The sequence below is a fragment of the Podarcis gaigeae genome (genome assembly GCF_964106915.1).
Source record: "Podarcis gaigeae genome assembly, chromosome: 4".
NCBI classification, from domain to species: domain Eukaryota; kingdom Metazoa; phylum Chordata; class Lepidosauria; order Squamata; family Lacertidae; genus Podarcis; species Podarcis gaigeae.
The window spans coordinates 74287843-74305389 of record NC_139677.1 but is presented as its reverse complement, the minus strand read 5'-3'; the positions used below and the strand labels follow the sequence as shown (position 1 = coordinate 74305389).

The 17547-nt window shown below is 43.9% G+C and overlaps 1 protein-coding gene across 1 annotated transcript; it reads right to left on the bottom strand.

The window, feature by feature from the left end:
- Positions 1–5041: 5041 nt before the first annotated feature.
- CPOX (coproporphyrinogen oxidase) lies at positions 5042–16802 on the bottom strand. The gene is made up of 8 exons (XM_083735149.1): positions 16292–16802; positions 13298–13441; positions 12862–12972; positions 11563–11704; positions 10873–11091; positions 8882–8986; positions 6429–7828; positions 5042–6276 (listed from the first exon to the last, which is right to left on the bottom strand). The coding sequence occupies exons 1-7, from the start codon at positions 16752–16754 to the stop codon at positions 7741–7743; spliced, it is 1272 nt and encodes a 423-aa protein (XP_083591275.1). The 5' UTR covers positions 16755–16802; the 3' UTR covers positions 5042–6276; positions 6429–7740.
- Between the last annotated feature and the right edge of the window lie 745 nt (positions 16803–17547).

Here is a 17547-nt window from a genome sequence, read left to right as displayed (position 1 = left end):
GGCGCTGCGTTCAGGTCGCAGTCTCCCCTGGAGGCGTGGGTTCGAATCCCACTTCTGACAAACACATTTTCTTTGTTTCAGTGCTAATAACAGCCTGCATTTCCCTATGTAGTTCCCCACGTAGATTCTTTTTAAATCTGCGATGTGTTTTGCGACTGAAGAAAGATTAACGTATTCGAAACAATATTTCCCTCCTGTATTATTATTATTATTGCCCTTCTTTAATGTAGTGTTCAGAGGTTGGAGGAAATAAATATTTTTATCAAACTTTTCTGAACGATATATTGCCAAGGCGGCGGCAGAAGGGTCAGAAGCACAGAGCGGGGACCAAAGAGGTGCCCCCACCCAATTTCAGTAAGACATTGCGGGAGCAATGCCTAATTGCTGCAGAAGCTGCTAGCAGAGGCGAGAAGCAAAGCGATCTGGAGAGACGGTCTGCAGTCAATTCGAGCCTGGGATTCTTCTTAAAGGAACACGAGCCCTTTCAGATCATCCCCCATTGCATGGAAACCAAGGCTTCCATGCCCTCTCATGTTTGATATGAGGACAAGGTGGAGGCATGTTTGCTGGCCCCGGTGAAATGCAGGCACTTTGCACATGCTCCGATGCACAATCTTTGCAGCGCCCCCTTGGTGTTGAGCCCTGCCACTTAGGTGTGAGTAAGCGAGCTTTGAGTGAGGCAGTTGTGAGGAGTAGCTTGTTTGTTTGTTTGTTTACTAATAAAAAGTTTTATTTATAAAGAACTACCATTCGACACCAATTTTAGAAAAGTTATTGAAAATTATTCAAGCACAAATTAAGTAACTGGCTTCATTCTTCACTCTTCAGACACCAATGGTAGAATTGGGAGTGATACCATTAAACCACCGCCTGTTTTCTTCTATAGGTTTAAAAATTAAAATAATAAGCAAAACAGACTCAATAGCTATTTCTAGTTAGAAATACTGTAGAAGAGTAATATTGTCTCCTTTTAACATGATTCGACCCAGCTGTGTCCTTGATTTTGTCTTGGAGTGAATCTCCTCAGCATCATCCAAAACCAAGTTCATATATTCATCAAATCCAAATACAGCCTTCTATCCTCATGCTCTCCTGTTCATACAGCCACACCTGAATTCTGGACCTATTCTGTAGGTATCTGAAGATGTGGTTGATGGGCCATCACTGTCTGCACCTTCTGGCCTTGGGCTGGGAACGACCCCTGACAGGACGAGCTGACTTAGGCTGGACGGGGCAGCCCGCTTGTTTGATTGATTGATTGATTGATTGATTGACAGCGTGCTGCTTTCTCTGTTGCACATCAACGGCCGGCTTGAGCTTTGTGCTTTCTCTTTGAGCGCTTCCTTTTCTCGGGACAGGAACGCTTTGCTCAAGCTGAGATGCCACAGAGCAAAAACCATAGATAGAATAAGCAAATGATGATGCAGCCCCTGTAGCTCTTTAGGAGGGGGAAAAGCTTAAACTGGAAGAATGAAAGGAACTCTCAAGGCACCGCTGGGATTCGAACCCAGGATCTCCTGTTTACTAGACAGGCGCTTTAACCAGCTAAGCCACGGCGCCTATTGTTACATCATACCTTTATTGAGGCCTCCCCTAAAGAATAATTCAACTACTGCATTTCACAATGCAGGAATGTCTAAATGCCAGGATGACAATTAGATTCTGAGTGTGTGGGCAGAGACTGCTTTATCTGTCACTTAGCAAACCTTAGTAAAAAAAAAAATATGTTCTTAATAAATGTGGTTTTTGTTTTGTTTTTATTTTGCAAATACCCAACAAGCATAATCAATAACAACATCTTGCTTTATTTAGCATGAATTCATAGCTGTCAACTTTCCCTCCTTTTTAAGGGAAATTCCCTTATTCTGAATAGGATTCCTCGCAAGAAAAGGGAAAAGTTGACAGCCATGAGCATGATATATGTTAGACCCACCCTCCCCTTTGTGGGGAACATATATAGGAGTCGATCCCGGTAAGGCTCGATGAATTGCAAACCAATTTTCCCCTTCCATGATATGAGATTTAGGAGATTTCAAGGAAAATGCACCCCAGAACCCAACCCGGGATCCTTCCGAATAAGCGAGTGGCTCCTAATTTTGCTTCAGGTCTTGCAGAAGGAATAATATAGCTAAGAGGAGAGGATAAAATTGTGAAACTCGCTTCCCTCTTAGTGTGCATTCAGTTTATCACCTCTGATCCTTCCAGCTGAAGGTCCCCTCGCTTGCAGAAGCGGCAGTGAGCTGCTGAGAGGCGGAGGGAGCTCACCATTCATTCTTTGCAGAAAAACAAGCAGCGATCATTCCCCTGGGTTTTTGCTTTTCTCCGCCGCTGCCTGTGCATGAGATTGGGCAGGCAACCGCCCCAATTTCCCTTCGCAATGAGAAAAATATGCGTGTTTTCAGAGTGCGGGCATCAGGGGAAATTCGATGTGCTGTATATAGTCTAACTTTGAAAAAAGCGAAACTTCACACTAGTATTGAATTTCTGGAAGGGGCAAAATCCAAGCGCCTCTTTCAGCTATGGCCGGTTAGCTCAGTTGGTTAGAGCGTGGTGCTAATAACGCCAAGGTCGCGGGTTCGATCCCCGTACGGGCCAGCTAACTTTTCTTTGCTACTTTTCTCCCCTTGGGGCAAACATTAGTTTTATAGATAACAGTTGCTTTATTTTTATATTTATTCATGGAAATTTCCCCATAGGCTTTACTTTGTTCTCCAGGATGGTCTCTGCCCTGCAATTGGCTTCTGCACAGTATGTATAAATAAAGTCTCTTCCTTCTGCATCATGTCTCCAGTGCACTAAAATGGTTTCTTTTTTAATGGATTGCTTTGTGCGTCCCTGATAAATTGCGTTAGAGAGGCTGGAGGAAAGAGGACTCCATTGTATTCTTTCCCTCTAGAAAGACGGGAAACATTTCTAAAAGGGGAAAAAAGAAGCAACAACTGGAAACAAAAGGTGGTTACTGTATCAGGTTTCTATCCTGCTTTCTTAAGACCAGAAAACAAGGTGAAAACTTTTGCCGTGACTCGGATTCGAACCGAGGTTGCTGCGGCCACAACGCAGAGTACTAACCACTATACGATCACGGCGCGCCACCGCTGAGCTGGAAAATTCCTCGTGAAAAAGCGTACTTGAAAACGATTAGCAGCGAGAGATGCAGTCTTTAACATTTTGCTGCAGGTTGTAATTAAATTGTTTAATACTGCTCATTAAGCAAAGCAAAAGCCTCCTTCTGATTCATTAAGTACCCGCATTCCTTCTGTGTTTTTTTTGGTCTTGGTCCTGTTAACCTTTGTGTTCTGCATGCATTTATACTATTTGGAAATATTTTTCTTCTGATGACAGCCTATATAGTTTTACTTCTGTAGAAGTATAAAGGTATCGGATGGTTTCTCACACACATGTTACCATTTTAGCCTAGATAGAAGCCCACCCATTGCTCTGACATCTCTCCTGCCTCTTCCTTATTCAGAAAACGCAAAGAAAGAAACTAGATAGTAAAATTTAATAAATATGTTGCATGTTAATGGTGAGGAATATTTTAGTTTCCTCTCCACCCTTCCTGCAGTTGAATTAAGCCCCTGATGTCACAGGGTAGCTTTCTTAATCCATAACTACCGTAATACAACACCTAGTTGCATGGTATTTATTGAAACTTTTGCTTTTTCTTATTTAAAAACACTTTTCAATGGACCTAGTCTAGTTTATATAGAAAATTTAACAGGTATCTTAAAATAGAAGGAATCTTCAGTGGCGTAGCGTGGGTTGTCAGCACCCGGGGCAAGGCAAGTAATTTGTGCCCCCTAACCCGTGGATTTGCACCCTCTAACCCTAACCCCCAGATGTTGCGCCTGGCCCCCCCCCCTGCACCCCCCACGCTACGCCACTGGGAATCTTTGCTGGGGGCTTTCTGTAGTAGAATCTTTTTGGTGACACTCAGGAAACTGAGCAAAACAAAATCTGGGAAGCCAAAAAAGAATCTTAAATATTAACAACTTAATGTAGGGCATAACATTTAAGGCCATTGAGCACATTTTTTTTACATCATTTTTTGAAAGCAACAGATATGAAGAAAAGCAGAATTCCCCCTAGGGAGCATACTACAACATGCTGCAAAACACACTCAGCCTGCTTTCTTAAAAGTTGTTCTCAGATTACCTATAGCTGTGTACAGCAGTGTGTTTTCCAACTTTCACAGAACCTAAAAGTTAATATAGAACCACCACTTAAGATGCATTTTGGATGAGTGGGTACATCTGCACCCACCCTCACAGAGCAGAGATCTTATGGCAAATAAAAGCACTATTTGTTTGGGTGTGTCTGCACCTTCAAAAATAAATGCCTATTGAAGTTACCGCTGCTGTTTGAGAAGGTAGTCAAATCCCAACTTGGGAGAAAGGCAGGATATAAATATATTAAATGCATAATTTTGAATTTTGCTTAAGGTCATCCATGTGCCAGAAGAATCAAAACCTAAGCAGTGCCTTTTCAAAACACTGGTCTGGTTCGAAATTCCACAAAAACAGAACTGTTAGAAGAGTGAAATTTAAGTTTTGCTTTTGAATACGAGGTACAATAGTGGGCAGCCTGACTGATAACTTTCAAAATATATTAAAAAATTATATATACACGAATTTATATAAACAATGAAGTTATACAGAGTAAGTGTCCCGTGAAGGAGGCATGAGCAAATGAAGTTATCTGGGTGGTTCTCAAGTGTCTTGAGTTCTGAGATGTCCTTGAGGAGCTGGGTGGATCAGGATGAGGGGTGGGATGAATTACCTGCTCACAAGCCCAGGGAGGAACCTACCAGGCTGACAAGAGCCACATCAGACTCCCAAGAACCATCACAGCAATGTGCATGCAAGACCACCGATGAGGAATCCAATCCTGGGAATGACCCCATGTTCACATTGCCTTTGTATTCTGTATAGAATAAACCACTTAAATTACTAACTACCTACTCATGACTTTTCATCGTCTGTGATGACTGCCAGAAAATATAGCTCCCTAAAACCTGAAAGAAAAATGACCAGCACACAGGTTTGTAGCCTCAGCTGCTTTATTCAGTTTCACAGTAAAGGATGTAAAGTTCTGCTGGCAAACAGAACATTAAAGTCAACAGCATTTTGTATGAAAACTAAATAAGTTATTAGGTTTTGTAGATTTGAAGGCTGTGCAGGAGGGAGAATGGAAGACATGGAAAAATTCAAGGGGGGAAAATTCCCCTTTTAAACCAGGGGTTTTAAATGATTGGGGTCGGGAGAAATCTTGGAAGAAATTGGAAACGCTGTTGTGCAAAACTTGAGCAATATTTTCAAATAGTTACAGCCAACTAACACTAGTGCAATTGTTCTGATTCAAGATTCAAAAGGTAGCAATGTAAACAATCATAGCATTGCTACTGCATTGGAGGACTTATCAAGCAACACGCTTAGCACATGATACTGGGAACTTTCAAATGTTGTTGGAGGCAGAATATCATGAAGGATTCGGTCAAATCTACAAAACATGACAGCCTTTGGAATTTCTCTGACTCTTCCAGCTTCTCCATTGCCACAGATTCCTCCATTTTCTGCACTGGGTGAAAAACTGAGGAACAATTGACAACACACATTCACACAGAAACACAAAACTGACTTTTGCACAAAAGAGCTGATCCATTTTTGGAAACCCATAAAGCTCGGCAAATATCCCATGTATGTTTACTCAGAAGTGCTCCAATGAGATCTAGCGGGTTTACTCCCAAGTGTGTGCATAGTATAGTGCAGAATATACTACTGAAAATTTTAAATCCAGAGGGGAGTTTATTTGTGGCCTTCTGTATGTTGTTGGGCACTAACTCTCATCAGCCCTAGCCAGCATGGCTAACAGATCATGAATTTTACAGCCCTGCTGCTAGGTTTCTAGTAAGGGAGACCACTGAAGGTTTTGCCAAAAACAAACCAACCACTTAAAATTCTAAGGAAGCACAGTCCGGCTCAGTTGTTAAAAACGTATTGTGACCTTCGCTACAATGCAAGTAGAAGAACATCATACCATAGGTATAGAGCCATTTCCACATGTAAAATCTAAGCCTTGGTGTTTAAGAAAAGCCTTTCAATGACAAGGTGCAGGTGCAGTAAACCTGAGATCAGAGAAGCCTTTCTTCATAAATCTGATGTGACAGAAGTATGTTTTGCTCTTTTTAAGACATTCTCAGCTGACATTCTTTTATCACCACACATCCCTACAGTACATTCTGCCAACCCAAACAGGATCAATTTGAATTAATTGAGGCTTTGGGGCAGTGGTGTAGCGTGGGTTGTCAGCACCCGGGGCAAGGCAAGTAATTTGTGCCCCCTAACCCGTGGATTTGCGCTCCCTAACCCTAACCCCCAGATGTTGTGCCCGGTGCAGCCGCCCCCCCTGCACCCCCCACGCTACGCCACTGCTTTGGGGGCCTTTTGGGCTGAAAAGTGGTATAAAAATAAGCTTTCTACGGTCTACATGTCTACGGTCGTTTTCCAAGTGTCACTAGGCTCACTTTTAGGTTTGGAATGAATCACTTGCAAATGTTAATACGAAACAGAACTGAAAATCGAAAGGTATGCATTCTATTCCATGCAGCTTTTTCATTTTATTTACAAATGTGGGAAATACAAAGAGGGCACGACTTCTAAAATTGGTCCAAGCTGTCACTGCTCAACTGCTCTTAGCCATGCTTCTGGGCCTGTAGAAACTCCTCCCTTGCTCAAGGTTAAGGCTTCTTGAGGGCAAAGGCTGAAAAAAAATCATCCAGCAAGTGAGAAATGTTACTTACTCTGTGCATCTGCTTGGAAAATGTTCAAAAAACTTGCACATGTTCAAATATGTAGGAACATAGGAAGCTGCCCAATACAATATCAGACCCTTGGTCAATCTTACTCAGTATTGTATGACAATGACTGACAGAGGCTAGTCTCCAGAGTTTCACACACAAAAGGATTCCCTCTTCCCTACAGGAGAAACCAGGGATTGAACTTCTGGATGCAAAGGATCCGCTTCGCTAGTGAGCTACGGCCCTTTCCCAAACGTAATACACTGTACTTTATATAAGGTAATTTATGCAGTACTGTTTGTGAACGCATATTACAGGAACCTCAACTGGTGATCTAGTGACGGGAAGCCACTGTCCAAATTTCTTTTACATTGTTCTCATTGCAAAATATTCCCCATCATATTACTCATTTGAGAAATTATTGCACATCAAAAGGACAAGCTTTAAAATACATGACCCCATGGGACACAAAGTGGATTTAAAGAGAAAGCAACTCTTAACTGCTGAAATGGGCTAAGATAGCCTATAAAAGAATCATGCCAATCAGGAGGGTAAATCAAAGGGGGTTCCTGGAAAAACAGCTTTGGGCCTAAACCTTAGGAGCCGGTGCAGAGTTTTAGGGCAGTGTGTGCCGACCACATTTTGAGCGCATTTCACCTTGTTGGGCTGCCTCTGCACCAAGCCTGTTGCATTTTCAGCAGTGTATCATACCGGTACAAATGGTCAAGTGATCCTCCCACCAAGAAACTGCTAATGGAGCAGCTTGTGTGGCTTTTAAAATGGATATTTACACATAACAAAATTGAAACACTATTTCTAAGGCACATGATAAAGAGAATAAGTAGATAAAAAAACTAACTGCCACACAATGGCAGCTTGATGAGCAAGCAGGCAGGAGTTTGGGTCCTTTCTTCATGGCTGCTGAGGGCAGCCGATGCAGCTGGTCAGGGCACCCAGTCTTTTGGATGGCGCAAAACCTCTAGGATTTCAGCTTCCCTGGAATTCTCTGGGGGAGAATGCATGTATTCCCACCTGCAGACAATTTTAAAATTACAAACATACAATTACTTTCAGCTGGAGAGCAGGATGCATGCTTTCTAGACGGTACAGTTTCATACTACTTTTGATATCCCAATGGGTGTCTATGTGATCTTGATTCACTAGAGAGGAGGGGAGGGGGGTGTCCACCAATTTCCCCCTCTCCCTGCAGCCTGTGGCACTCAACCCCGCCTAATTCAGCTCCCAAGAGTTGGGGACCCTCTAGGATAGCTAGGAAGACACGTAAGTAAAGCAGTAAGAACTCCATGAGAAAAGGTCTACCTGTATGTAAAGCAGGACTTTTGAATATCCTTCATCTCTTCCTCATACTAGATAAGTATCCAAACCACCCTCCCTTATGGTAGCAGCATCTCTCTCCACAACAGGAAAATATGCAGATGGAGGGACTCGGGGGGGGGGGGGGAGGCTGTTGGCCACAAACCCAGGTGAGCCCTCATCAGACCCTGAGGTAGTCTAGGGGAAGCAGAGCTTCTTATACTGGCCAGACACTCGGCGTGTTCTTCATTTAAGCATCAAATCCAGAGGAGCAGAACAAAACCAGTAGTTGGATACTTTCCAATGGAAAGGCAAGTTGTTTCTTATTGGTAGCAATATCCCCAACCAGCCAGCTGAGTTCCCCAAAATTAAAAATCTGAGGAACTACTGAGTTTAGGTTCACAACATGGAAAAAGACCCAGCTGATGGCACTCCCTCACAGTTGCCCATTCACTAAGCACCCAGCAGCAGCAAATATCTATCTATCCCCACCTCTCTCGGGTCTCTCCAGATGGAAGTGTTCTTCTCACAGTGGCAAGGACATTCTTCACCTAGTGTTGGCTTAGTGCGCATGGAAATATGGATTCTGAGAAAGCTAGTTACTGCTACTTATTGAACAAAGCTAGCTAGCTAGCACACATTTGGAGCTGGACTCTCTTTAAACTCACTGCAATGAAATCTTGTTTGCAATTAAAAAGCAACAAAACTTGTTAGTTTTCTATCAAGCAACACCTGAAAAGTTCTGTTTAGAAGTTGAGATTATGCTCTTACCTGGCAGTGAGTGGCAAAGACATAAGAATGCTTTCAATCCTAGATCCTGGTGTTGCAAGTCCAAACTTAGTACCTCTGTCATAAACAAGATTGAATTCCACATACCTGTGGGAGAACACAGGGGAGAAAGAGAGACTTTGTTTCCCTAAACTGTGTTACTAATTCTGGCTTTGCTAATTACAAGTAAAGGAAAGAAGTTCTGCAGGAAACTCTACCCCAGTACATGGCCAGGGAAATCCTGCATAAAAGCCCTAGCCTTCATGATTTTACTAAGCACTTTCCACATATTTTCAGGTCGAACTTCATTATAAGCTAAAAAAAAAAAAGTAACTCAGAGTCCAAGGATCTTAAACTGAATTCTGAAAGTCGATGCTTGCAGAGAAACTTGGAATAAATCCAGCCATGCACATAGGTTAGCAACATTGCTAGTAAAAGAACTGCTCAATTGCTTGGCTCAGAAACAAAAGAGCATCAGTGTGAGACCTACTTCAGCATTTGTGCAACAATCAACGCTCAGTATTGTCTCCCTGAACAAAATAGGAAACACAGAAAAACTTTTATTTTTGCAAGAATGAGGAAGACGGGCTTCCAAATAAGCTGTCTGAATGAACTGTCAAATGAACATCTACCTTCAAGTCCAGTCACAGTAGACTGAAAATTACATTTGAGTCCTAGGCATAATTTTGCCATTCCAACACATGAACCAACCACAGAAGCCTTCTCAGCTCTACAGCAGCATCCTTATCCCATACGCTAATCCCCTCCCAGGGCCACAATCTCAACTGGTCACAGGTCTCCTGCCACCTTCTCTAGTTGCTACCTTAGAGTATAAGCCATTGTCTTTGAAGCAGGACAGAAAACGAATGCTTAGTAACATTTTAAAAGTTGGAAACAACAAGTTTTTGGTGTGTCTCAAATTAAAGGAGAGAGAGGTTGAAAGCTAAACAAAAATACAGTGATACCTCGGGTTAAGAACTTAATTCGTTCTGGAGGTATGATCTTAACCTGAAACTGTTCTTAACCTGAAGCACCACTTTAGCTAATGGGGCCTCCTGCTGCTCCCACACCATGGAGCACGATTTCTGTTCTCATCCTGAAGCAAAGTTCTTAACCTGAAGCTCTATTTCTGGATTAGTGGAGTCTGTAACCTGAAGCATCTGTGTTGGTGACACATCATTTCGCAAACACAATAAAACCCCTTTCTAGCGCCGGCAGGAGTGTGGGGAGCGTTTGCACGACACACATACACACTGCAGCCAACACACTAATGTGTCACAACACACAGTTTGGAAAGCTCTGTTATAGGATACAGCCAGAGTCACATTGACTGCAATTTCAAAATGTGCACAGCAGAGAACTCTCTATCTTAAAGACCAGTCACAATGAATGGGGAAAAGAGGGGTTATAATGGTCAGCTTGTTGCTCCTTATCTCAGTGCAAGGAAAACCAGAACTCAACTACCCTAATCCCAGCCTCTACATGGTTTATCAGAAGACACGAAGCAGCCCCTGTGTTTTCTCCCTTCAAGCAACGCCCTGATCTCACAAAACCAGAACCATGCTCCAAGGCTGTCTTTAGAATCGAAAGATAATCAGACATAGTCAGCACTTGGAATTTCAAATGCTGCAACAAGATTGTTCAGAAACTGTCATTAGTTTGTGGATACAAGTATGCTGATATAGTTCAGTTTTATTTGGTGGGGACGTGTTTATCTTGCCAACAGGGAAACAAATTCAGTGTCTTCCGATTAAGTTCTGGGCACAACTCAACAGGTTGGCAGTTAGAAGCCTGGTAGAGCTTCGCATGATGAAGAAATTAGAATACCACTGACTTAGAACAAAGACACAAAGAAGGTTCATGGTTACTTCAAATGTATTAAACTGACATTTTATGAAAAGGGGGCAAAAAGGTTTTGGATTAGCTATCTTGCTGATCAACTGACGAGCAAAAGAGCACCCCTTCCCCATGGTTTGAAGCCTTCCAAAGCTCACCTCCCTCTGCGGATCTGCTGCCACAATTTTTCCTCTGGTGAGAATGTGTCATGGCAGTGCTTCTTCACAATGGGAACATAGCAAGGCACAATGGCTTTGGCACAACTCTGCACAAACTGAAAGACTTCTTCTTTTGAAGGCGAGTCCAGGTCATCAAAAAATATGCCTCCAATCCCTCGTCGTTCTCCTCGGTGCTTGATATAAAAATAATCATCACACCTACAACCATGAATGTTAGGCACAAAAAATTTGGTTATATCGGCAGATTTTGAAATACATCACTATATACAGCCTTGTGTGGGGCACAGCTGCATAACGTCCACCTTTAGCAGAAGAGTAGGACGAGGGGAGGGGAGGGGAGGGGAGGGGAGGGGAGGGAAGAGAGTCAATTCTCTTTGGTCCCATTCAGTTCTTAACGACATCAAGAGTACAGACATTGGCTGAGCAGCCCTGTTTAGGGAAGTTTTTAATGTCTCATGTTTAATTGTGTTTTTAATATTCTGTTGGGAGCCCCCCAGCCAGATGGGTGGGGTATAAATAAATTATTACTATTATTATTATTATTATTATTATTATTATTATTATTATTAGATAGAGGACAACTTTAAAACTATAGGACAAAAGCTCCAAGATGTTTTATGATAGTTTCTTCCTTCCTCAAGGAAAATTTGATTAGGGCTTTGTACATACCATTTCTTAAACTTGGGGTACAGCTCTGGATTATGCCGATCACAGGCTTCCTTCAGAGTTTTGTGGAAATGAACGGCGTCATCTTTGTCCAAGTAAGTTGGAGTGAGGTCTGTTCCACCACCAAACCACCACTGTGTCGTACCTAAGGGCAAAAAAACCCCCCAACAACAACTACATAATTATTTTACCCATAAGAAAGTTACTAGATATATCTGAACTGTTTCCAATGCTCCACGACCTGAACTCCACTTATGCAATGGGAGTTCCCCTTCCTCCCCTCACTGCCATGCCCACAAAATCTGCTCTGGAGGGCCCTGCAACCCCTTAGAGCTGATTTTGAGGGTATACAGGAGGCTGCAGCAGACAGGAATGTTCTGCAAGCGGAAGTCTCTAACTCATCACTTTTTTACACTTACTCATGTAATATATGAATAATTACATGCATTTACTTACTGACTCATCTGTAATACACACACACACACACACACACACACCGTGAACTTAAGGCAACTGCCTGCATTATACTAGCCAATACATCTGAGGAAAATTTTGAAGGGTAGTTGAGAAAATTGATTACATACAAGGCACTTATTTTAACTTCTGCACTCTCCCAGGCTTATGGATGAGAGAAATTCTTTTAAAAAGTAATAAAAACCAAGTTCATATATAAAAGGCAGGTTGACACTACTGTCCCTTGGTCACAGAATACATATCAGAACACCCTGCAAAATAATAATAATAAATAATAATAATAATAATAATAATAATTATAATTATAATAATAATTTATTATTTATACCCCGCCCATCTGGCTGGGCCTCCCCAGCCACTCTGGGCAGCTTCCATAAAAACCAAAAATACAGTAAAATATCACACGTTAAAAACTTCCCTGAACAGGGCTGCCTTAAGATTAAAGCATCTTAAATGCTTCCTAAAATAGTTGTGGAAAACTGAAGAGACCAGTGTAGGATGTTATGACAAGCAGATTCCACACCACCTAGGTTAATCGGTAAAATTCATGTTCCTTGAGAAAGTCATCTCACTGGGAATAAAGGAGATAAATTTTCTACCTACATCTTCTCAATCTTCTTTTCTCCCTCCTGCTGACTTCTTTAATAGGTCATGGCTGTAGAGATCTGTTATACATGCCACAGATCATCTTGTTTAGGCAAGCAGAGGTTAAGGAGGGCAATTCTCAATCTCTTACTGCAGCATAAGAATTCTCCCTTTTAAAGGTGGGCTCCATTATTTTTTCACTCACATATAATTCAGACACTCCTGGTTCATTACTGTTCTTACCATCGGCCTCCTCAATTTCAAAGTATCTGTAGTTGAAGTGTATGGTGGGGACGTGAGGGTTCTTTGGATGAATAACGGAGCTGACTCCCATAGCACAAAAAGGCAGTTTTCCTATAAGGCAAAATAAAGGAAGTCTGTGCCAACAAAGAAAACACCATCCAGCTCTAAAACAAAACATTTTTTTCTAACCATGCTTCCAATTCTGCATCGTGTATCCCAGAAGCAATGTGCACAGACCCACAACTTTTTAGTCTTGGTTTGTTTTTTGCTGAGGTGACACTGGAGCTCTTATGCACCTATAGCAGAGCCTGAGCCTTGCATTGTGCCTGAGCCCTGCCTCAGCTTGCCCTGTATGCAGCCTGAAGCCTGCCTTGCTTTGCTCCCATTCAGAGCCTGGCCTTGGGCAGATCCAGATTTCCAGAGCAACTTGCCTTACCACTTTTGCCCTTCAGGGTTTTCCCTCTGCTTCTCATCTGTTGAGCTGCTTCTTCAGAAAGGTGTCCAAAAACAACAGATACATTAACTCCGGCCTTCTCAAAGACTTCTCCATTCTGTAGTACGCAGCTGATGCCTCCCCCACCTGTTAAAACAAGAAGCAGGATTTCATTTCACTACCAATCAGTTCGAAATTAGTGTACGCCATTTGTAAAGACACCTGTTCATATAGTTATCCAAACCTAGGCAGTTTGGTAGCTTGGCTCCTCAGAACAGGAAAAGGCAGCACTCAAACTACAGAGGAGGGGCCAGGTGGGACTGGACACTTTTACACTTTGTGGATGATTTTGCTAAAACTGGTGGCAGTCAGAATGTTGAGTTAAATTGATGTTAAAGTCTTCCTTTCATCCATGCCCCTCAATCATGGGAGCAGTGGGATAAACTGTGCAATGATAAAACTTTCAATAATTATCTTGAGGCATGAAAAATTCACAGAAGTATTATTTCAATTAAACTTCTATCAAGTTGGGATGCATTACTACATGGAGAGACGGCTACTAATGACCTGAGGCTTGTAAGGAACAGTCACCGACCATGTTCGCAGGTCACAATACGCAAGATGGCCAGCATATTATGGTTTCAGAAATAAGCAGCATGCTTGTGCCCAGTCAGATTATTCCTTTTTCGCCCTGCCCCAGGCACAAGAAGGAGAAACAACCCAGGAAATCATCATTAAGAGTGGCTTTCTATACTGCCCAAAACAAGGAGAATCCTGGTCTGCTGCCTCCTAACAAACCAGCATTTATAAGCCAACAACAAACTATGGGTTAAGTCTGGTTTGCTAAAGAGCAACAAACCTGGGTTTGGACATCACAGGAAGTCGAGCTTAATTGCAGCTTCCTGGCATGCAAGAAGGAAGAGTGAAGCAGGAGTAATTGGGCAGTGGCTTCCAGTAGGCTGCTGGTTCCCAATGTAAGCCAATAACCTTGGCTTATTGTGATGTGTGAACAAAACTACGATCTGTTACTAAGCAGAACTATAGTCAGAACTACCTTCCACCTCATTAAGCAGAAAGAAAATCAACCAATTAAGTTTTTCTTAATTTTTTCCAAAAAAAATTTAAAGTGATATTTTTATAAAGCTTCCTCTCAAAAATGATGTGCATTAAGACAAAAAGTAGACCTGATAGTTTTTTCTGGTTTTAAAGATGCAGTGTTCTCTGATATTTGTAAAGAGCAGATAGGACCTCAGTGGGACCCTCCTTTCTTATCTGCTTCACTCCACGCACCCTGCATGCCACACTGGTCTCAATCGTACAAAACCCTCCCTTGAAATCAGTCGCGCTCATCTTCAGAAGTCAACTGCCCATTAAACACAAATCATTTAAGGGTATTTTGCCTCTAAAAAATGGTCTAGTTCAATTAACTGTGCAACTTTGACTTTCACAACTCTTCTGCTTCTGTTAGGTAACATTTTGTTCCTGATCTGGTAATTCAGAAGCAAATATGGTTAACAGGAGAAAACTGAGAGGCATTTATTAACAGCCCCTGAAGCCCTGGGCACAAAGTCATAAGCAGAAACTGTTCAAAGGTTAGGTACGCTCATATTAATTACATATTAAAAATTCTAAGATTAAATTTTTTACAACTCTAATTATCAATCTAAGGCACGCACTTCCCAGATGTCTACCCGTCTTCCCTAAAGGACGTCCCTCTCATAAAGAGACTTGTATGAACATACAGTCCAGATCCCATACACAAAAGATGGACTAAAAAAGTCCCAAATATAAGATATTCTAAGCTTCCCACCCCTTCCAATCTGCAACTTCCTTATGTTAGGCATTTTCAGTGTATGTACACAAAGACCACACTCTCTTATGCTCCAAAATAAGCTATGTCCTAGTTGATAGCTATAAACACAAATGGATTCAAATTCACCCATAAACACAGTGATGTCTTCATTCACCAAAATTGCGACAGATCCACTGAAAGGTGTCAAAAAGCAATTAATCCTCACTTTAAAAACTTCCTGCTAACAGCTCACACTTACTATAGCGGTGTCAAAACACAGCCAAACATGACATTGTGGCAGTTACACACATATATACAGGCACCCCTAAAACTCACATGGCCCATACTCAGGTGTAGGTAACACAGGTTACATATCCTTTACTCTTGCACTAGTTTATTGCAATCACATTCCAAGTCACCAGCTCTTTGGGTGAAGAAGGGAGTCAAATCCAAACTAGCTATTCTGCCTTTGTTTTGAAAAGTGTTGCTCAAGCAGTGCTTGCAATCCTGTACACACTTATGAGAAAGTAACCTTGTGGTTATTTCCCCATGAGTAACCTTGTGGTTGACCTTACAACAGAACCAAGTCCCTTGAGTACAGTGGAGACTATTCTGCATCAATGAGGCTGCAAACCTAACCCTGCTTACTTAAGGAAGAAACCCCCACTGAATTCAGCAGGGCTTATTTTCTGTGTAGAGGTGGTCAGAACTGACTGCCTTTAAGGAGAGGGTGCTTTGATGTGATGCTTTTATCCTAGATGATTTCATTGAGATCCCTGCATGGCAGGGGTTTGAACTGGATGACCCTCGGCATCCCTTCCATCCATAGCTGTCAACCTTCTCTTTTTTTGCACGAAATTCCCTTATTCCAGCGCCGTTTCCCGCTGCTATCCCGGATTGCTAGATATCCCATAGACTGTCCCCGGGACAGGTGACGCTGCTGATCCCTTATTTTCAAATCTGAAAGTTGACAGCTATGCTTCCAGCTCTACGATTTCAGCGATCCGTTTGCTTTAACAGATCATATAAATTCTATCGAATTGTTATTACTTTCTACGCTTTTTTGGTTCAAGCCATCTTGAGAGCCCTTGCCAGGAGGAAAAAAAAAAGCCAATGACAACAATAACTCCGGGAGCCCGAAGTGCACGTGTAGGACGTGCACTTCCGTGCGTGTGCTCGGCACCCCCCTCCGGAACTTGGGTCACCTTCCTTCCTCTCCCAGCGGTCCACGGTGAACTGGGCGCCGCGGTCGACCTGGGCCAGGGCGCTGCACACCTGGCTCTGCGTCTCCATGATGAGCAGCTCCATGCGGCTCCGCATGGCCCCGCGGCGGTCGCGCAGCTCGCCCAGCCCGCTCACCGGCGGCGCCATGAAGCGCTCGCAGCGCAGCGCCAGCTCGTCGTCGCCCTCCGCCTCCCGGCCGCCGCCGCCACCAGCCAGCTGCCCCTGCCGCCGCTCCATCTCGGCCCGCCGGGCCAGCCCCAGCCCGGCCAACACCGCCGCCGCCGCCGCCGCGCCCCAGCCCAGTCTCTCAGCCCAGCGGGAAGCTCCCGGCGGCGCCCCGCAGCCGCCTGCCCAGAAGCTCCTCCTGCAGCAGCAGCGCGGCCCGGCGCGCAGAGACATGCCCCGGGCGCCCGCGGCGCAAACCCCGCGCACCAGCAGCGACATGGCGAGCAAGCGCGAAGCTCGGCCACCGACTGCTTCTCGCCGCCCGGACTACAAGGAAGAGGCGCACACGCCCCCTCGCCTCGGGAAAGGGGCGGGGGAAGCAAGCAAACAATCCCGAGCAAAGGCTCCTGGGGAACGTAGTTCGGCGCTCCGTCGTGGGCGTCGCCGCCGGGAGGCAGCCAGACTACAACTCCCAAGCTAGCTCCGGAATGGGCGTCCGAGCGGGGAAGCGCCTGCTTTGCGCAACGCGGCAGGCAGGGGAGCACGTAGGGCGCGCTGTCAACGCGGGCTGTCAACGCGGGCGCTGAGCAAACTGAACTAAGCCGCCCTGTGATCGTCGGAGGAAGCGCGGCATAGGAGTTCAATAAATCACAATAGTAAAACGCGCCCGCAGCCCTGGGTCGCGTTTCTCTTAACGTGAGAGCGTCGGATCACGATGCATCAAGAGGTTCAGTCCTAAGCACTCGTGGAGTAAAGCCAGACAAAGGAATACCTAGTCCTGGTATATTTATCAGTTTGGCACCACCTCGGCAGTTGGGGCGACTTGCACTAGCGCTGCCTGAAGCGGTTGCTTCATCACCCCACCTGGTGGGTGGACTGACTGCAGTAGGTGGCCGAACTGATTATAAATGGCCAACTCAGTCTTGGAGAAGAGGTGGTGCTTTGTGGTGTTGCCTTCACTGGCCTCTCTTACATAGATCAGCACAGGAAGACCGACCTGGAACCATTTTTGATTCCCAAACTGACCAAATGTTTTCTCTACAAGGTCAAAGGAAAATGGAAAAGCCTCCCC